The sequence below is a fragment of the Oryctolagus cuniculus genome, chromosome 1 (assembly GCF_964237555.1).
Source record: "Oryctolagus cuniculus chromosome 1, mOryCun1.1, whole genome shotgun sequence".
NCBI classification, from domain to species: Eukaryota; Metazoa; Chordata; class Mammalia; order Lagomorpha; family Leporidae; genus Oryctolagus; species Oryctolagus cuniculus.
In genome coordinates, this window is record NC_091432.1 from 16446456 (window position 1) to 16462033 (window position 15578).

The 15578-nt window shown below is 38.1% G+C and overlaps 2 protein-coding genes across 2 annotated transcripts; one reads left to right on the forward strand and one right to left on the reverse strand.

Annotated features, from left to right (window-relative positions):
• The first annotated feature begins 544 nt into the window (after nucleotides 1-544).
• Nucleotides 545-1483, forward strand: LOC103351901 (olfactory receptor 5AP2-like). The gene has a single exon (XM_008272900.4). The coding sequence runs from the start codon at nucleotides 545-547 to the stop codon at nucleotides 1481-1483; it is 939 nt and encodes a 312-aa protein (XP_008271122.3).
• Nucleotides 1484-6967: 5484 nt separating this feature from the next.
• LOC100341328 (olfactory receptor 5I1-like) lies at nucleotides 6968-7912 on the reverse strand. The gene has a single exon (XM_002708911.1). It carries the CDS (start codon nucleotides 7910-7912, stop codon nucleotides 6968-6970), a length of 945 nt encoding a protein of 314 aa, XP_002708957.1.
• Between the last annotated feature and the right edge of the window lie 7666 nt (nucleotides 7913-15578).

Consider the following 15578-nt stretch of genomic DNA (forward strand, 5'->3'; position numbering starts at 1 on the left):
ATTGGGCAAGTGGAATCTGCTATGGCTTTGTTTACTCCAAATTTTGGATGACAAGGAGAAAATCATGGGACATACTCTATACTGACACTGCTCACTTACGTGTGTTCTCTATCACAGAATATAACAATATTTCTACAAAATCTGTAGCAATATTGTCAGAAAACATGGCTATCTGGATGAACTGATTGTAAGAATTTTTACCTTGAATTTGAGTACATGAATTTCTCATTCTACACAATGGAAGTAGTCCAAAAAATCATAAGTACTATGTAGCTTTCCATAGAAATAACACAGTTAGTTTGGATGAGAGTGTGCTGCAACTTCTCTACAGTAAGATACAAATATAAGAAACATGATTATCACTGTCATCTTATTAATTTGCATTGCACTGGTAAAGTCAGTTTACTTTAAATAATCCTGCTATTACTTACCTCTTTTTTTGCTGTAATCTCTTAACCCAGTAGGTTAAGTGTTAATGTAGTAAAATGATGTTAACCTTCTACTTCCATCTCCTTTCATAACCAGGGATTTCCAGATCTGAGCAATGAAGATTGAAAATTGCACTGTGTTTACTGACTTTGTCTTCTTAGGACTCTCTGGCCAGCAAGATGTGCAGCTGGGGCTCTTTGCTCTCTTCCTCCTTGTTTATGGAATAACTGTGACTGCCAATCTAGGGATGATATTGCTGATCAAGATGGACTCCAGACTTCACACGCCCATGTATTATTTCCTGAGCAGTCTGTCTTTCTGTGATGTCTGCTACTCCTCCACTGTCTCTCCCAAGATGCTGGCTGATTTCTTATTGGAGCAAAAGAGGATTCCATATAATTTATGTGCCATTCAGATGTATTTTTTCGGGGCCTTTGCAGACATGGAATGTCTCATGTTGGCTGTCATGGCCTACGATCGTTATGTAGCAATTTGCAATCCACTTCTTTATACAATTGCCATGTCTGGTAGAATCTGCATGCAGCTAGTGGCTGCTGCCTTCATTGTAGGTTTGGTGGATTCGGCAATCCATACTAGCTGCACATTTCGATTGTCCTTCTGCAACTCAAATGTCATCAATCACTTTTTCTGTGACATTCCACCCTTGCTAGCCCTCTCTGGCTCAGACACATCCATCAATGAGATAGTTATGTTCACTTTCATTGGCTGTGTGGTGGGGTGCAGCATTGTCACTGTCCTACTCTCCTATAGTTGTATCATAGCGACCATCCTTAGGATGAAGTCAGCGGAAGGCAGGCACAAAGCCTTCTCTACATGTGCCTCCCATTTAACAGCTGTAGCTGTATTTCATGGAACTCTCCTGTTCATGTATTTCCGACCCAGCTCAAGTTACTCAATGGACACAGACAAAATGGCCTCTGTTTTCTACACCGTTGTCATCCCTATGTTAAACCCACTGATCTACAGCTTAAGGAACAAGGATGTGAAAGCCGCCCTGAAGAAAGTCATCAGCACTAAATTCTCTCCTGGATGAAACTGGCTTTCCATCTGAAATTAGTTAAGGATTCTGAGTATTAAAATTCAGGTACAATTACTTTGGCACAGGTTCCTATAATTTTGCCAGTACAACCTCCCAGATATTTTCAGTTACTTCAATTGCACCTAAACTGAGCATAGGCAGTGGAAATTTTGGTCTTCCCTCTAAACTAATAAGAACAGAAACAGATTAATTGTGCTGTGTTTCTGACAAGGTCTTTTTGTACTTCTATGCTAGGGCTATGGGAAGTCCCTTTTCCCTTAACAATTCAACATACCCTCCTTCAGTTTCCAGCTTAGTAAAATAAGTTTAGCCGGTGCTGCAGCTCAATAGGCTAATCCTCCACCTACGGCACCGGCATCCCGGGATTCTGATCCCGGAAAGGGCACCGGATTCTGTCCCAGTTGCTCCTCTTCCAGTCCAGCTCTCTGTTGTGGCCCGGGAAGGCAGTGGAGGATGGCCCAAGTCCTTGGTCCCTGCACCCTCATGGGAGACCAGGAGGAGGCACCTGGCTCCTGGCTTCGGATCAGCGCAGTGTGCCAGCTGCAGAGCAAAGGCCACAGCAGCCATTGGAGGGTGAACCAATAGCAAAGGAAGACCTTTCTCTCTGTCTCTCTCTTTCTCACTGTCCACTCTGCCTGTCAAAAAAATAAATAAATAAAAATAAAAATAAGTTTAATGGGTGTAGATTCTCTGCCAAAAGGAAGTTTTAAAGAATCAAACTTAGTCATGTTCCTCCTGTACACAAGTATCAGCACATAAATGCTCCATTGTTACTCTTAGAATAAGTAGTAAATTAATAAGAATAAAGAGAAAATCTCCTTTCTTAGATTCAAGATCTACATAGACAAAGCATCCTCGCCTATCTTGTTCACCATTATTTGTGCTTTGTTGTCTATTGTACATGACTCTGGGATATCAATTAAAAATAAACAAATTAATGTCCCCTGCAAAACTGGTGTATATTAATCAGGAAAAAAATTCCCTTTCCTTTTACAATAATAGATTTGCCTTAGATGGGATCTGCCTGTAACTCTTCTTGTCTTGTGTCCTAGGTAGAAATAAATCATCAGAAATATGGATCATTTGATATAACAAACTTCTGTTACATCAATTTCTCATCAGTCTGCCTCGATTCTATCAGCAGTCATCCAAGAACTGGCAGCTCCAGGTTTTTATTGCGCCTCAGAGTTGTAGCACCAGGCTGTGCACTTCCCTTCCTGCTCTCATTCTGCAGGACAGATATGGTGCTCTCGACAACTGCAAAGAAATTACACATGCAGAAGCTGATGGAGAGGGATCTGAACCCTCTTTAAAGGCACCTGTCTCCTTTCATGAGTTTCTGGAATTAGAAGTAGTTAGATTATAATTAAAATAAAAACAACTGAAAAACTGATAAATTTTAGTTGTAAAGGAAGAGTTATTAACATGAATATTCCTATACTGAGGTGGGAAAATAGTATTTGTATTGATAGTTCCTTTATAATGATTTATAATTTCTCTCTGTGTATCTGAAGAATAAACTGGAGTTCTATTCGAAAAAGAACATTAGAAGTGATGATTTCTGAGTGGTTGGACATTAGAACACATTAATATATTTAATATATAATTTAATTAGTATAATTGCATATATTTTCTCATTGTAATCAATAAGCAATTAACTATGTAATGAAATATATAGAATTTCAGTTTTTCAAAATTATTCATTTTATTTTAGATTGTTTTCATGAAAAGAATATGGAGGGTTATAAAAGTTTTTCATATGACTCTTCTACCTTAATTTTACAAGGGTACTTCAAAAGGATTATGGAAAATTAGAAATTAAAATATAAGCTTCTTTCTAGTAATATTTTTTTTAAATCCATGCAGTTTTTTTAATACACATTTTTGGTTAACTCTTTGAAGACCTCTTATGTTCCTGGGATTTTAAAAAAATTATGCCAAAGCAAACATCTTTTCCTTATATTTTCCACAAACTTTTTAAGTACTATTCTACATCTCATTTATTGGTAAGTCTGCTGAGAACTAGATAATTCATAATATCATAGGAAAGAAACAATATATGAAAACAATCATTTGTCATTACTTACTGAATGATCAGAGTTTAAAACACATTAAAGTATTTTCCTCTCTCTTAAATATTATTTCCTCTAAATCTCAAATAACATATTTTCATAGAATACATCATTTATTAGGCCCTTTCAATTATTGTCCAAATCACTTTTAAACTCCATTTATTTTATTGGAAATATATTGAATATATTCATATTTATACAAATTAAACATATTTGTGTTATATAAAATCCACTTCAGTGCCCATCATTCATATACATGTGTGAAAGGAAAAATGGATTTGTTGGTTATTTTTTAATTATCTTTCCCTTTGACAAAATTGATTTAATAGTCTTTACACAGTGTCAGGAATCCATCATGTTGTGGAATTTTTTTTCTTTTTCTTTTTCTTTTAAGAAAATGATGAACATGAGAGAAAGTTTAAGATACAAGCTTGGACTTTAAAGTGAGGCATACATGGGTTCCAGTCTGTCATTGACTTGTCAGCTGTGTGATCATAGCTAGGTTTCAGTTTCCTCATCTCTAGCACAGGTTTAATCTGTCCATCTGCCCGGTGTATATAGAAACACAGGATATTGGTCAGGAGGGTTTCTGAGCTCACACTGAGCCAACTATGGTGATGAACCTCCTGGTGCTGTTAAAATCATCATGAAACGTAGCCTCCAGGCTCCACGTTCTGTCTGTTTCAGGATTTGCTCATCTACTTGATGACATTGCAGCTGTAGATCCCAGCCACAGGCCAGGTTTGTAAATGGCCATACAGCCACTTTGGGACTTTTATTCTGACTCGGTCTTCACCCAGGATTAGAACTGAATAGAAACTTCCCCACAGCTACTCATGCTGACCATACCATGACCGTGTTTAGGACAGATGTGTGCAACCTTGCTAACTGATCTGAGTCCCAGATCACACATTTCCAAGAAGTGAGTTTGAATAATTAATCTCAGAGTGCCTCATCTTACATTATCCTTTGTGGCTCTTTCCCATGGGGTAGCTGCAACGGCACCCTTAGCTACAAAGGAACTATTGAGATAAACCCCTACATGTTACAGCATATTTCCTGGTCAGTATTTAGGACAAAGCATTTAGTTCCTATCAGTCTCAGGATATCATTCTAGTCTTCACTATTGAAAGTCCACAGTAGTCATTGCCCTACCTCACCATTGACCTGTATAGACAAATCCCAAATTGGAAAAATGCATCCCCTGCAGTGAATGGAATAGTGACCTAGATTAACCAAAAGGCTTTCCACTCTAGTTTACCTTCTCTCCTACTATTAAACCTCAGCTTTGAGTTTAACACTCGGTAAACATCAGTTCCAAACATAACTTCTCTGCAGACCATGCTCCACCAACCAGCTACTTTACAATTCCACCATTCATATGCTTCACTTTTTTTTTTTTTTTTTTTTTTTGACAGGCAGAGTGGACAGTGAGAGAGAGAGACAGAGAGAAAGATCTTCCTTTGCCGTTGGTTCACCCTCCAATGGCTGCCGCGGCCGGCGCACCACACTGGTCCGATGGCAGGAACCAGGTACTTATCCTGGTCTCCCATGGGATGCAGGGCCCAACCACTTGGGCCATCCTCCACTGCACTCCCTGGCCATAGCAGAGAGCTGGCCTGGAAGAGGGGCAACTGGGACAGAATCTGGCACCCTGACTGGGACTAGAACCCGGTGTGCCAGCGCCGCAAGACAGAGGATTAGCCTAGTGAGCCACGGCACCGGCCCATGCTTCACTTCTTATCCATGGTTTTAGAACATAACTTACCTCAGAAATGTCACCTATTTGCACACAATGAAGACATTTTTGAGATTCCACATATTCTTAAGAAAATGTTTTATAAGCCACAGTTTAATATAGTCAGTATATAAAAATTATTTTTAATTGTATGTGGTAATACCTTATAATAGTCACTCTTGAGTACAGAATCAATCTAGAGAAGGAATGAAAAACACTAAAAGAGAAATAATTTCTACATATTGGAAGCATGCAATCTAAACTAAAATAATTGAATGTAAACTTCTTCATATTTAGCTTATAAAAAGATCCCTCAAGAAATACAGTTGAGGGGCTGGTGTTGCAGTGTCCTGGGTTAAGCCACTACCTGTAATGGCAGCACCCCATATAGGCTCCAGTTCAAATCCCTGCTGCTCCATTTCCAATCCAGCTCCCTGCTAATGGGCCTGAGATAGCATAAGTGGACGGCATAAATGCTTGGACCCTTTCACCCCTGTGGGAGACCTGGAAGAAGCTTCTGGCTCCTGGCTTCAGCCTGGCCTTGCTCTGCCCATTGCAACCATTTGGTAGCGAACCAGCAGATGGAAGATTCTCCCTCTCTCTCTCTCTCTCTTTCTCTCTGCCCCCCCATGTAACTCTGTTTTCAAATAAATATATAAACATTTGAAAAACATCAACCTCAATGAATAATAAAATAAATAAATAAATGCAATGTGGAAGGTACCATGATACAGAGACAACAGTTATATAATGAAGAATTTAACTCTGGCAAAAGACAACAGACACAAATATCTGCAAAATAAAATATAAAATAATGAGAGCTTTAAAAGAAAAACAACACTCCAGTGATATTTAGAATATGAATTATCACCTGAAATTAGCAGAGCATTCCAACAAAAAACATAGATGCTAAGGTTTGAGGAAGAATTTTAGTATAAGATTCAGAAAGATAAGTTCCCATGTATACACAGTTACTTGGAAATTTAAATCAATGTACAAACACGATGAACAAATTGCATATCTTTTCTCTCACCAAGAGGGAATTTTTATATATCAATGACTTATACATTTTGAAAGTAATTGTGATAAAAGTTTAGGGTGGGAAGGTGAATGAAGTAAGAGTATGAAATGTAGGGGATTCAATAGGGAGTGGATTTTCAAGTTTAAAATATTGGAGACACAGGTGAAGTGAGGGGGCCCCATTCTAATGTTACGACCTGGTCCTATTCTGTGGCTGAGGCCTCATCACCCACGTATTGGGAATGTCTATGCTAAATTTACTTTTCCAGCAGTTAGGATGAAAGGTTAAGAACTGACCTTGTTCAAACTATCAGGCATGTTCCACCACATCTTAAGAAAACAATTTTCAGTTAATAGTGTTTCTTTTTTTAAAAAAAAATTATTTATTTGAAAGGCAGAGTTACAGAGTGAGAAAGATCTTCCATCCACTGGTTCACTCCCCAAATGGCCACAATGGCCAGGGCTGCAGCAGGCTGAAGCCAGGAGCCAGGAGCTTTCTCTGAGTCTCCTACATGGGTTCAGGGGCTCAAGGACTCCGGCCATCTTCCACTGCCTTTCCAGGCACATTAACAGGCAGCTGGATCAGAAGTGGAGCAGCCCGAACTCAAAGTGTGGCCCATTTGGGATGCTGGTGCTGCAGGCCACAACTTAATCTGCGGTGCGACAGCATTGGCCCAAATTAATCATTTTTCTAAAGGCATTTTTGACATCTCTATTTCTTAGACTATAAATCAGTGGATTCAACATAGGTATAATCAGTGTATAGAATACAGAGGTCACTTTATCAGTGTCCAGTGAATGACCTGTGCTGGGGCGCAAATAAATGAAGATCAGGGTACCATGATAAATAGTGACTACTATCAGGTGAGAAGCACAAGTGGAGAAGCCTTTTCTTCTTCCCTCGGCAGACCCTGTTCTAAGAATCGCTGCTATAATGCAGATATAAGAAAGAAGAACTGCTAGGAGACAGATAGCTTCCACTAAACTGGCAAACACCACCAGGATAATGTCATGCATGTAAGTGTCAGTGCAGGACAGAGAGAAGAGTGGGGAGATATCACAAAAGAAATGATTAATTTCTTTAGAGCAGAAAGACAGATAGAAAGTATTCGTGGTGTGAATAACTGAGCTCGTGGTGCCTCCCAGAAATGCTCCAATTGCAAGCTGGCAACAAACTCTCTTGGACATGACAACTGTGTAATGCAGTGGGTTGCAGATTGCTATGTATCGATCATAAGCCATGGCAGCCAAGAGGAAAGACTCTGTGTCAACCAAGGAGCAGAAAAAGTATAACTGTGCAGCACAGCCATTATAAGAAATCACCTTCTCATCAGAGCACAGGTTCACAAGTAATTTGGGGGCGATGACAGAAGAGTAGCATGCATCTACAAAGGACAGAAGGCAGAGGAAAAAGTACATTGGGGTGTGCAAATGGGGACTGATTGTGATTAACAAAATCATCCCAAGGTTTCCCATCAGGGTAACAGAGTAGATGGAAAAGAACACAGCAAAAAGAAGACTCTGAAGTTCTGGATGGTTGCTAAATCCAAGAAGAATGAATTCCGTCTTCACCGTGCCATTCTCCAACTCCATTGTCTATGGTGCATCTGGATTTCTGGAGTCATGACAGAGCAACAATGGGAATGATAACAAAACCTGGGCACTGACAAAAGGAAAAAACAAAGTAAAGTTTCAAGAATAAACAGAAGAGCATTCTAAATCCACACTGACATTTGAATAGCAACTAGGCATGTCTGCAGTCATTGTAGTTTAATGAATAGTTTTTCAATTTTTAAAATCAATTCAGTAATTTACCATTTGTATTCCTCAAAGCTATTTTTTCATATTAAATAAAACTACCAACAAGAAAATTTGCAAACTAGAATCCAGGGCTCTATCCTTAATTTTTTCAATTCTTGCTAACCCTAAACTTTAAATGCGGATTCCCTGTTTTCATTCATATTGTTTACTTATTTCTTCAATAGATAAAAACACTGCAGTTCCAGGAGAAACCCTGTGGCATGGAGGAGCAGAATGTCTACATTTCTCACTGTGACGCATGGCTTTCCCTCTGAAGAACCAAGGAGCTCAGACTTGCTTGAAGTCTATAGATAAAATAGATATAAAAATTCTGAATTACTTAAAAGGCTGAGTCCTAGCTATTTCTCAGCAGTTTCAAAATCTTGGACTGCCCAAATTATTCAGTTTCATCATCCATAATATGAAAATAATATCATCACTCTCATGAAATTATAAATGTTAAATAATTTTTTCTACAGCATCAGTATGCTCACTCTCTCTCTCTCTCTCTCTTTCCCTCTCCCACTCTCCTCTCCCTCTCTCTGTTATCTGTAATCCAAGCTATGAATTAAACTAGAGAAATATTCATGCTTACAACCTTAATATATTCAATCTAGATATGTATGTTATTGATACCAAAAAATATTTCCAGATTCTCTATGGTGAAAAAGTGTAAAAAACCACTTTGAAATATGCTTACCACCTGTTCCTCTAAGTTATTTCTTCTTTTCATTATTCTTGTTGTAGTGTGCTACTCTGTAAATTATATACCCCAATACAAATATATTGTCCACAACGTGTATTTTATCTACTGTAAAGACAATTGATTTCTCTCACCTCTGTGGGAAAAATATTTCGTATCTCTCTATAAATTTATTTGTGAATACTATTTTGTCTCTTTTGTATCAATTACAATGTTTTAATTATTTTATTAACTGATAAACAATTTAAAATTGTACCTATATGTACACAACATATAACTTATCAGCACCTCACAGAACTATTTCCTTCATGTGATAGCTACTTCAAACTTTCACTTTCAAATCTTTACTACTCTATTTAATACTCTACTATTCCACTTTCTTCTCACTCCTGGAAAGTAATTTACATTTTGCTAAACAAAAATATAACAAACATGAAAACCCTCAATTTTCTCATCAGGTCATCCTATGGTCAATTAAATCACTTATACCATTATCACTAATTTTTCTGCATTAATTTTTAATGCAGAATGTTGAAAAAGATTTCATTTTTAAAGCATATTCCTGTATCATCCACTTCCCTTTATTTTCACTAGTTTCATTTTGATGTGTCCTTATAGGCATCTCCTCAGATTTGCACATTCTCACTTCAGCCTACTAAGATAGGATTTTTTTCTGGCAATTTAATTAAAGTCTATTTCTTTTTCAGAATTGCAAACTGCATCCTAGATACCAAATTTTAATACTTTTAAATATGTGAGATACCTTTATTTCCCTGCACCATGTAATAGACTTCTTTCTTTAAATCCCCACATAAGAATTTAAAGCAGTACAGCTAGTACGGAAAACAATATAGAGTCCTTAAAAAACTATGATAAGAACTTCCACTTGAAAGATAAATCCCACTATTGGGTATCAATCCAAAAACATGAAATCATTATATTAGAAAGTTACTTGCACCACCATGCATATTGTAGCATTAGTCACAACAATAAATATTGGAAATAAACCAAGGTGAACAACAATAGATAAATGGATAAAGAAATCATGTTATAAATATACAATGGAATATTATTCAGCTATGTAAAATATCGGACTTCTGTCATTTGCAGCAAAATGGATGGAACTGGACATTATGTTATGTGAGATAAGTCAGATGTAGAAAGACAAAGGTATATTCTCTCTCATATGTGGAAGTTGCAAGAATTAAGTCTGAATGGGGTCAGCATTGTGGTGAAACAGGTCCAGCCATTATTTTCAATGCCAGCATTCCATATCAAAGTGCTGGTTCAAGTCCCAGCTGCTCTGCTTCCAATCCAGCTTCCTGCTAATGAGCCCGGTAAGGCAGTGGATGATGACTCAAGCACTTGTGCTCCTGTAGCCTACATGGAAGACATGGATGAATTTCTTGATTTTGGCGTGTCCCAATCTTGGATATTGTGGACATCTGGGGAGTGAAATTGTCAATGGAAGGTATTTCCCTCTCTCTCTCTCTCTCTCTCTCTCTCTCTCCTTCCCTTCTTCCCTCTCCCTCTGTCACTCTGACTTTCAAATACATAAATCAATAAATCTTCTTAAAATTCAATGTGAAAGCATAAGAGTAATCATTAGAGCTTGGGAAGGGCATGGGGTGATAGGAATATATTAGATTAAAGGTACCAAATCAGAATTAGATAGAAAGAATAAGTTTCTACTATAAGGAACAAGTTCAAACAGCCTAGTGGGGTGACTGAAGCTCACAATAATCTATTATGTAATTTATAAGTAAATTGAAAATAGGTGCATCAGGGCTCAAGTCAAACAATAATGTGAGGGAGGGGAAATGGTTTGATCACACATGTTATTTACATGTGTTGAATGTCACACTGTGAGCCATAAATATGTACAGTATGTGTTAATACATTCCTTTAAAACTTAAAATCCCTACCTCTCTTGGTTGCCTGTTTGATCTTTGCTAATCTCAATATGAGCCAAGTCAACTTCCTGCACATATGGTAGCACTTTCTCAGGGCTTCTTTCTTGACCTGCTTCTCCTTTTACCATGTACTCTTCCTAGGTAATGCTGTGCTTTAGAATATCATCCATGCTTCCAGATATGCAATAAAATAAAATGCGACTAAAAACTAAGGAACGGAGCCATGGCCTCTGCTGTGTAGGTGGGGAGAAGACATGATTATACAAAGTGGCTAGCAAATGAAGGCTAGAGGGAGTTCTTGTTGGTAGTTTTCTGTTATGTGATTATAAATAATAGCTATTAAAAAGTAGGCATTGAAGGAAAAGACTCATCTTTAAAAACAATGCTTAAATAATATTGAGATCTGGGTCACTGAGGAAAAACCATTTCTTTGGTTAATATATTTTTCTATCAAACATCCTTATTTTCAAACACAGAATTAAAGGTGACAAAGATATCAACTTAATGCAGGAAATATTAGTAGTAATATTCTTTCAAGGACATCACATGCTTCAGAACTGAAATAAACTTCAAGGATACAAAAATCAAAAATGAAAGCCAAATGGATCAGTGGAAGGGAAATGACTACAGAAAACAAAAGATTAGCAAGATCCAAAACATGAGTGCAATAAGTTCTATAATAATGATGAGGATTATTTTAAGAATATCATGTACTACAAATGCTTACTTGTTGTTGTCACTGTTTTCACTGGAAACAATTTGAAGACTTAAAAAATGTATTCTAGGCATGTTTACCCTTAAAACATCAGTTTCCTGGATGGAAAAATAACTGAATAGAAGGAAACATGCACATAAAATCCTATCCAACTGTAATATGCTAGAATTGTTGAGAATACTCACAAAGTCACTACCCTCCTTCCAGTCACCTTCTTACTCTACTGGAGTATATCTCAGTTCAGTTTCCACAGAACAAAATTAAAGTTAGCACTTACAGAGTAACAACACAAAAATGAATCCATTGCAATATGTATCATAATCCCTTGGACTAGGTCTTCTACATTGACAGAAGAATTTTGTGCCTCCCTTAAGAAGGCTGTGATTGCTTAGTAGAAGCTGTTCTTTTATATGTTGCTTTGAGGCTTTTGAGATCAACTTTTTGATCTTACAAAAGATACCAGGAACTCAAACTCATATATCCAAATTCCCAGAAGAAAAAGCCATGTGAACAATTAAACAATTCCACTCAGGGATTTATTAAACAAAATATAATGAGGTAATGTGTTTTTCTACATGTTGAGACTACTATAAGGAAATATATTTAGGCTTTCAACATGATAAATTACTATGTGTAAAATTAGATTATGGCACTTGTTTTTTAATTTGGTTTATCCAACTCAAAATAATTTATCAAATAATTTTCACAATATTCTATGTCAACTGACAGTGGAATAAATTGAAAAGAAACAAAGTGGGCCCGCGCCGCAGCTCACTAGGCTAATCCTCCGCCTTGCGGCACAAGAACACCGGGTTCTAGTCCCAGTCGGGGCACCGGATTCTGTCCCGGTTGCCCCTCTTCCAGGCCAGCTCTCTGCTGTGGCCAGGGAGTGCAGTGGAGGATGGCCCAAGTCCTTGGGCCCTGCACCTCATGGGAGACCAGGATAAGTACCTGGATCCTGCCATTGGATCAGAGCGGTGCTCTGGCTGCAATGCGCCAGCTGTGGCAGCCATTGGAGGGTGAACCAAAGGCAAGAGGAAGACCTTTCTCTCTGTCTCTCTCTCTCACTGTCCACTCTGCCTGTCAAAAAAATTAAAAAATAAAAAATAAAAAAATGACAAAAAAAGAAACAAAGCATTCATATCTAACAAGTGAGAACTAGATCTTCAGAGTCGACATGTTAAAGGAAAACCAATAATGACTAATTTAATAACTCAATATGTACTGTGATATTTTGCATGCATATTAATTTTAATTGCATCAATTTGATGACAGAGATACACACAGTTGGGAAAGAAGTCTCATCTGCTGAGTGACTCTACACATACTCGCAGCAGCTGGGGCTGGGCCAGGCCTACACGAGGGGTCAGGAAATCAATCTGGATCTCCTTCAGGGATATCAGGAGCACAACTAACCGAATCACCTGATGTCTTCCAGGTTCACATTAGCAGGAAGCTGGAATTGGGAGCAGAGCTGGGACTCAAAGCCAGGCTTTCCAATGTGAGATGCAGGCATCCTAAGGAGAATCTCAACTGCTAGTCTAACTTCTTATCCATGCATCCATATCCAAATTAAATTCTAGTCACACAAAGCGATACTATGTCAGAAAATCTTCTTCAACACTTATATTTACTTTGTGAATATTTTGTTTCAGGCATCATTCAAGGTCAAAAGCAGAGAAGGGGAGACTGACCTTAACTGTGCATTAAAAACTTTGTCAAGAATAGTATAAAGAATGAGAGACAGTAGGGGAAAATACAATAATTTACAAGGGAAAGTCCACGGCATAAATGGGGAATTGAAAAAGAGGTTTAGAAAGCATATATAGCCTAATAAACAAAGATAAGTACAGTTGGAAATGCATATTACATCTGAGGATATATGCCTAAAATTGTCTTAGAATCAGCTTCACGGAACAAAGAACTTGAATATTAATTAATAAAGAGGACATATATAAGATGTGTTAGTCATCTTTTGCTTGAATGTAGCAGCATATGATTTTACAATGGCTTAAATATAAACAAGAATTTTTGCTGATATTACTTGAAAAATGTGGATGTAGGAAATTTGAGAGAGGATGCAAATGTTCAAAACAATGTAATGTCAGTTATTTATCTGTTTCCAGCTGTCTGTCATGCTTTTGACCTCTAGCTCCATGTGTCTTGATTGATGACTGGTCATGAACACTTCCCTACTGGTTGCAAAGAGATTCACAAAAATAGAAGAATGCACATTCTTACGGGAAGTCTAAGATAATATTAGTAAGAGAATTAGAGATGTATGTTGATTTCTTCAGTTTTTAAGTCAGAGGTATGCATATTATTTCGTAAATACATACACAGAAGCACAGGCATGCATATGTATGTGTGTATATATATATATATATATATATATACACATACAAGAGAGAGAAAGGTACTTAAAAAGTTCACGAAAAATGGGTTTTATAAAAAAAGTGTGCATGACTTCCAAAGATTTTGCATCAAAATAAACTTACCATTTAATTAAATTTTGTACCTAATATTTCATATATATACATGGGGACACATTAAAATACGTGTGTGTATGTTCCAGTGTGTGTATCCAAAAATGATGAAAAAATGATTTGTGAATGTTTGCTTTTTACACCTGTCTAGAAGTACCCAGCGTGCCTGGGTTATCTCAGTAAGTAAACTGGGGAGTTGTGATGTATCATTGTGAGGGAAGAGAAGCACAATTCTTAATCTTGTGTGCATGAAGCTGAATAAAAAGCAAACCTTCTTTTTGCTAACATGACAGTGAGCCTTTAGAAATGAGAATCACACCGATAACTTATTGTGATGAGGAGACTGATGGTTATCCACACTAAACTGAAAGTTACCATGAGCTTGAGGTCCTGAAATCTGTGATCTGTTAAAGGCACGTTTTGGATTCTGGAGGAAGAGCAAATTAGTGTCTGACTAACATTAGCATAGTGAAGGAGATGAGTAAACTTCTTAAATGTAGGGAACTTCAATACTGGAGCTTTACTGGAAGAGACTAGGGCTCTCCTAGGTTAAAGCAGTATCCAGTGGCTCCACCTGTGGGAAGTTTGCTCTCCAGCAGAGATCTGGCAATGTCTGCAGACATTTTCACTTATTACAAATGAGAGGCAGTACACTGGCATCCAATGGGTAGAAGCCAAGAATGCTAGTAAAGATCTTGTAATTCATACAGTAACTCTGACTTTTAAATAAATAAATCCTTTAAAAATTCTATGACCGGCCGGTGCCACGGCTCAATAGCTAATCCTCCGCCTGCGGTGCCGGCACTCTGGGTTCTAGTCCCAGTCAGGGCGCCAGATTCTGCCCTGGTTGCTCCTCTTCCAGTCAGCTCTCTACTGTGGCCCGGGAGTGCAGTGGAGGATGGCCCAAGTCCTTGGGCCCTGCACCTGCATGGGAGACTAGGAGAAACACTTAGCTCCTGGCTTCGGATCAGTGCGGTGCGCCAGCCGCAGTGTGCCGGCCGCAGCAGCCATTGCGGGGTGAACCAACGGAAAAGGAGGAACTTTCTCTCTCTCTCTCTCTCACTGTCCACTCTGCCTGTCAAAAAAAAAAATACTATGACTGTACTTTGAAATACTGTATTTTATAGCTGAAACACCTAAAAGATTTAATCTTTAAAAATTATTTATTTATTTATTTGAAAGATGGAGTTACAGAGAAGCAGAGGCAGAGAGGGAGAGAGAGAGAGAGAGAGAATGGTCTTCCATCCACTGGTTCACTCCCCAGATGTCCACAACAGCCAGAGCTGGGCTGATACAAAGCCAGGAGTCAAGAGCTTCTTCTGGGTCTCCCATGTGGGTGCAGGGGTCCAAGGACTTGGCACATCTTCTACTGCTTTCCAAGGTCATAGCAGGGAGATGGATCAGAAGTGGAGCAGCCAGGGCTTGAATTGCTGCCCATATAAGATGCAAGCACTGCAGGTAGCGGCTTTACCTGGTATGCAACAGCTTCAACCCCATGATTGAATTAAATGTTTCACCACAAGGAATAGAAAAGCAAAGAAAATTATGAGTGTGCGATATGATGTGTTACTTCATTATCCTGAATGCGATGACTTTCCACATTGTATATGTATATTAAAACATGAAGTTGTATAACATAAAT

Excerpts from the sequence above, each read along its gene's own strand:
- LOC103351901 (XM_008272900.4), top strand. The coding sequence starts at position 545 with ATGAAGATTGAAAATTGCACTGTGTTTACTGACTTTGTCTTCTTAGGA.
- LOC100341328 (XM_002708911.1), bottom strand. The coding sequence starts at position 7,912 with ATGGAGTTGGAGAATGGCACGGTGAAGACGGAATTCATTCTTCTTGGA.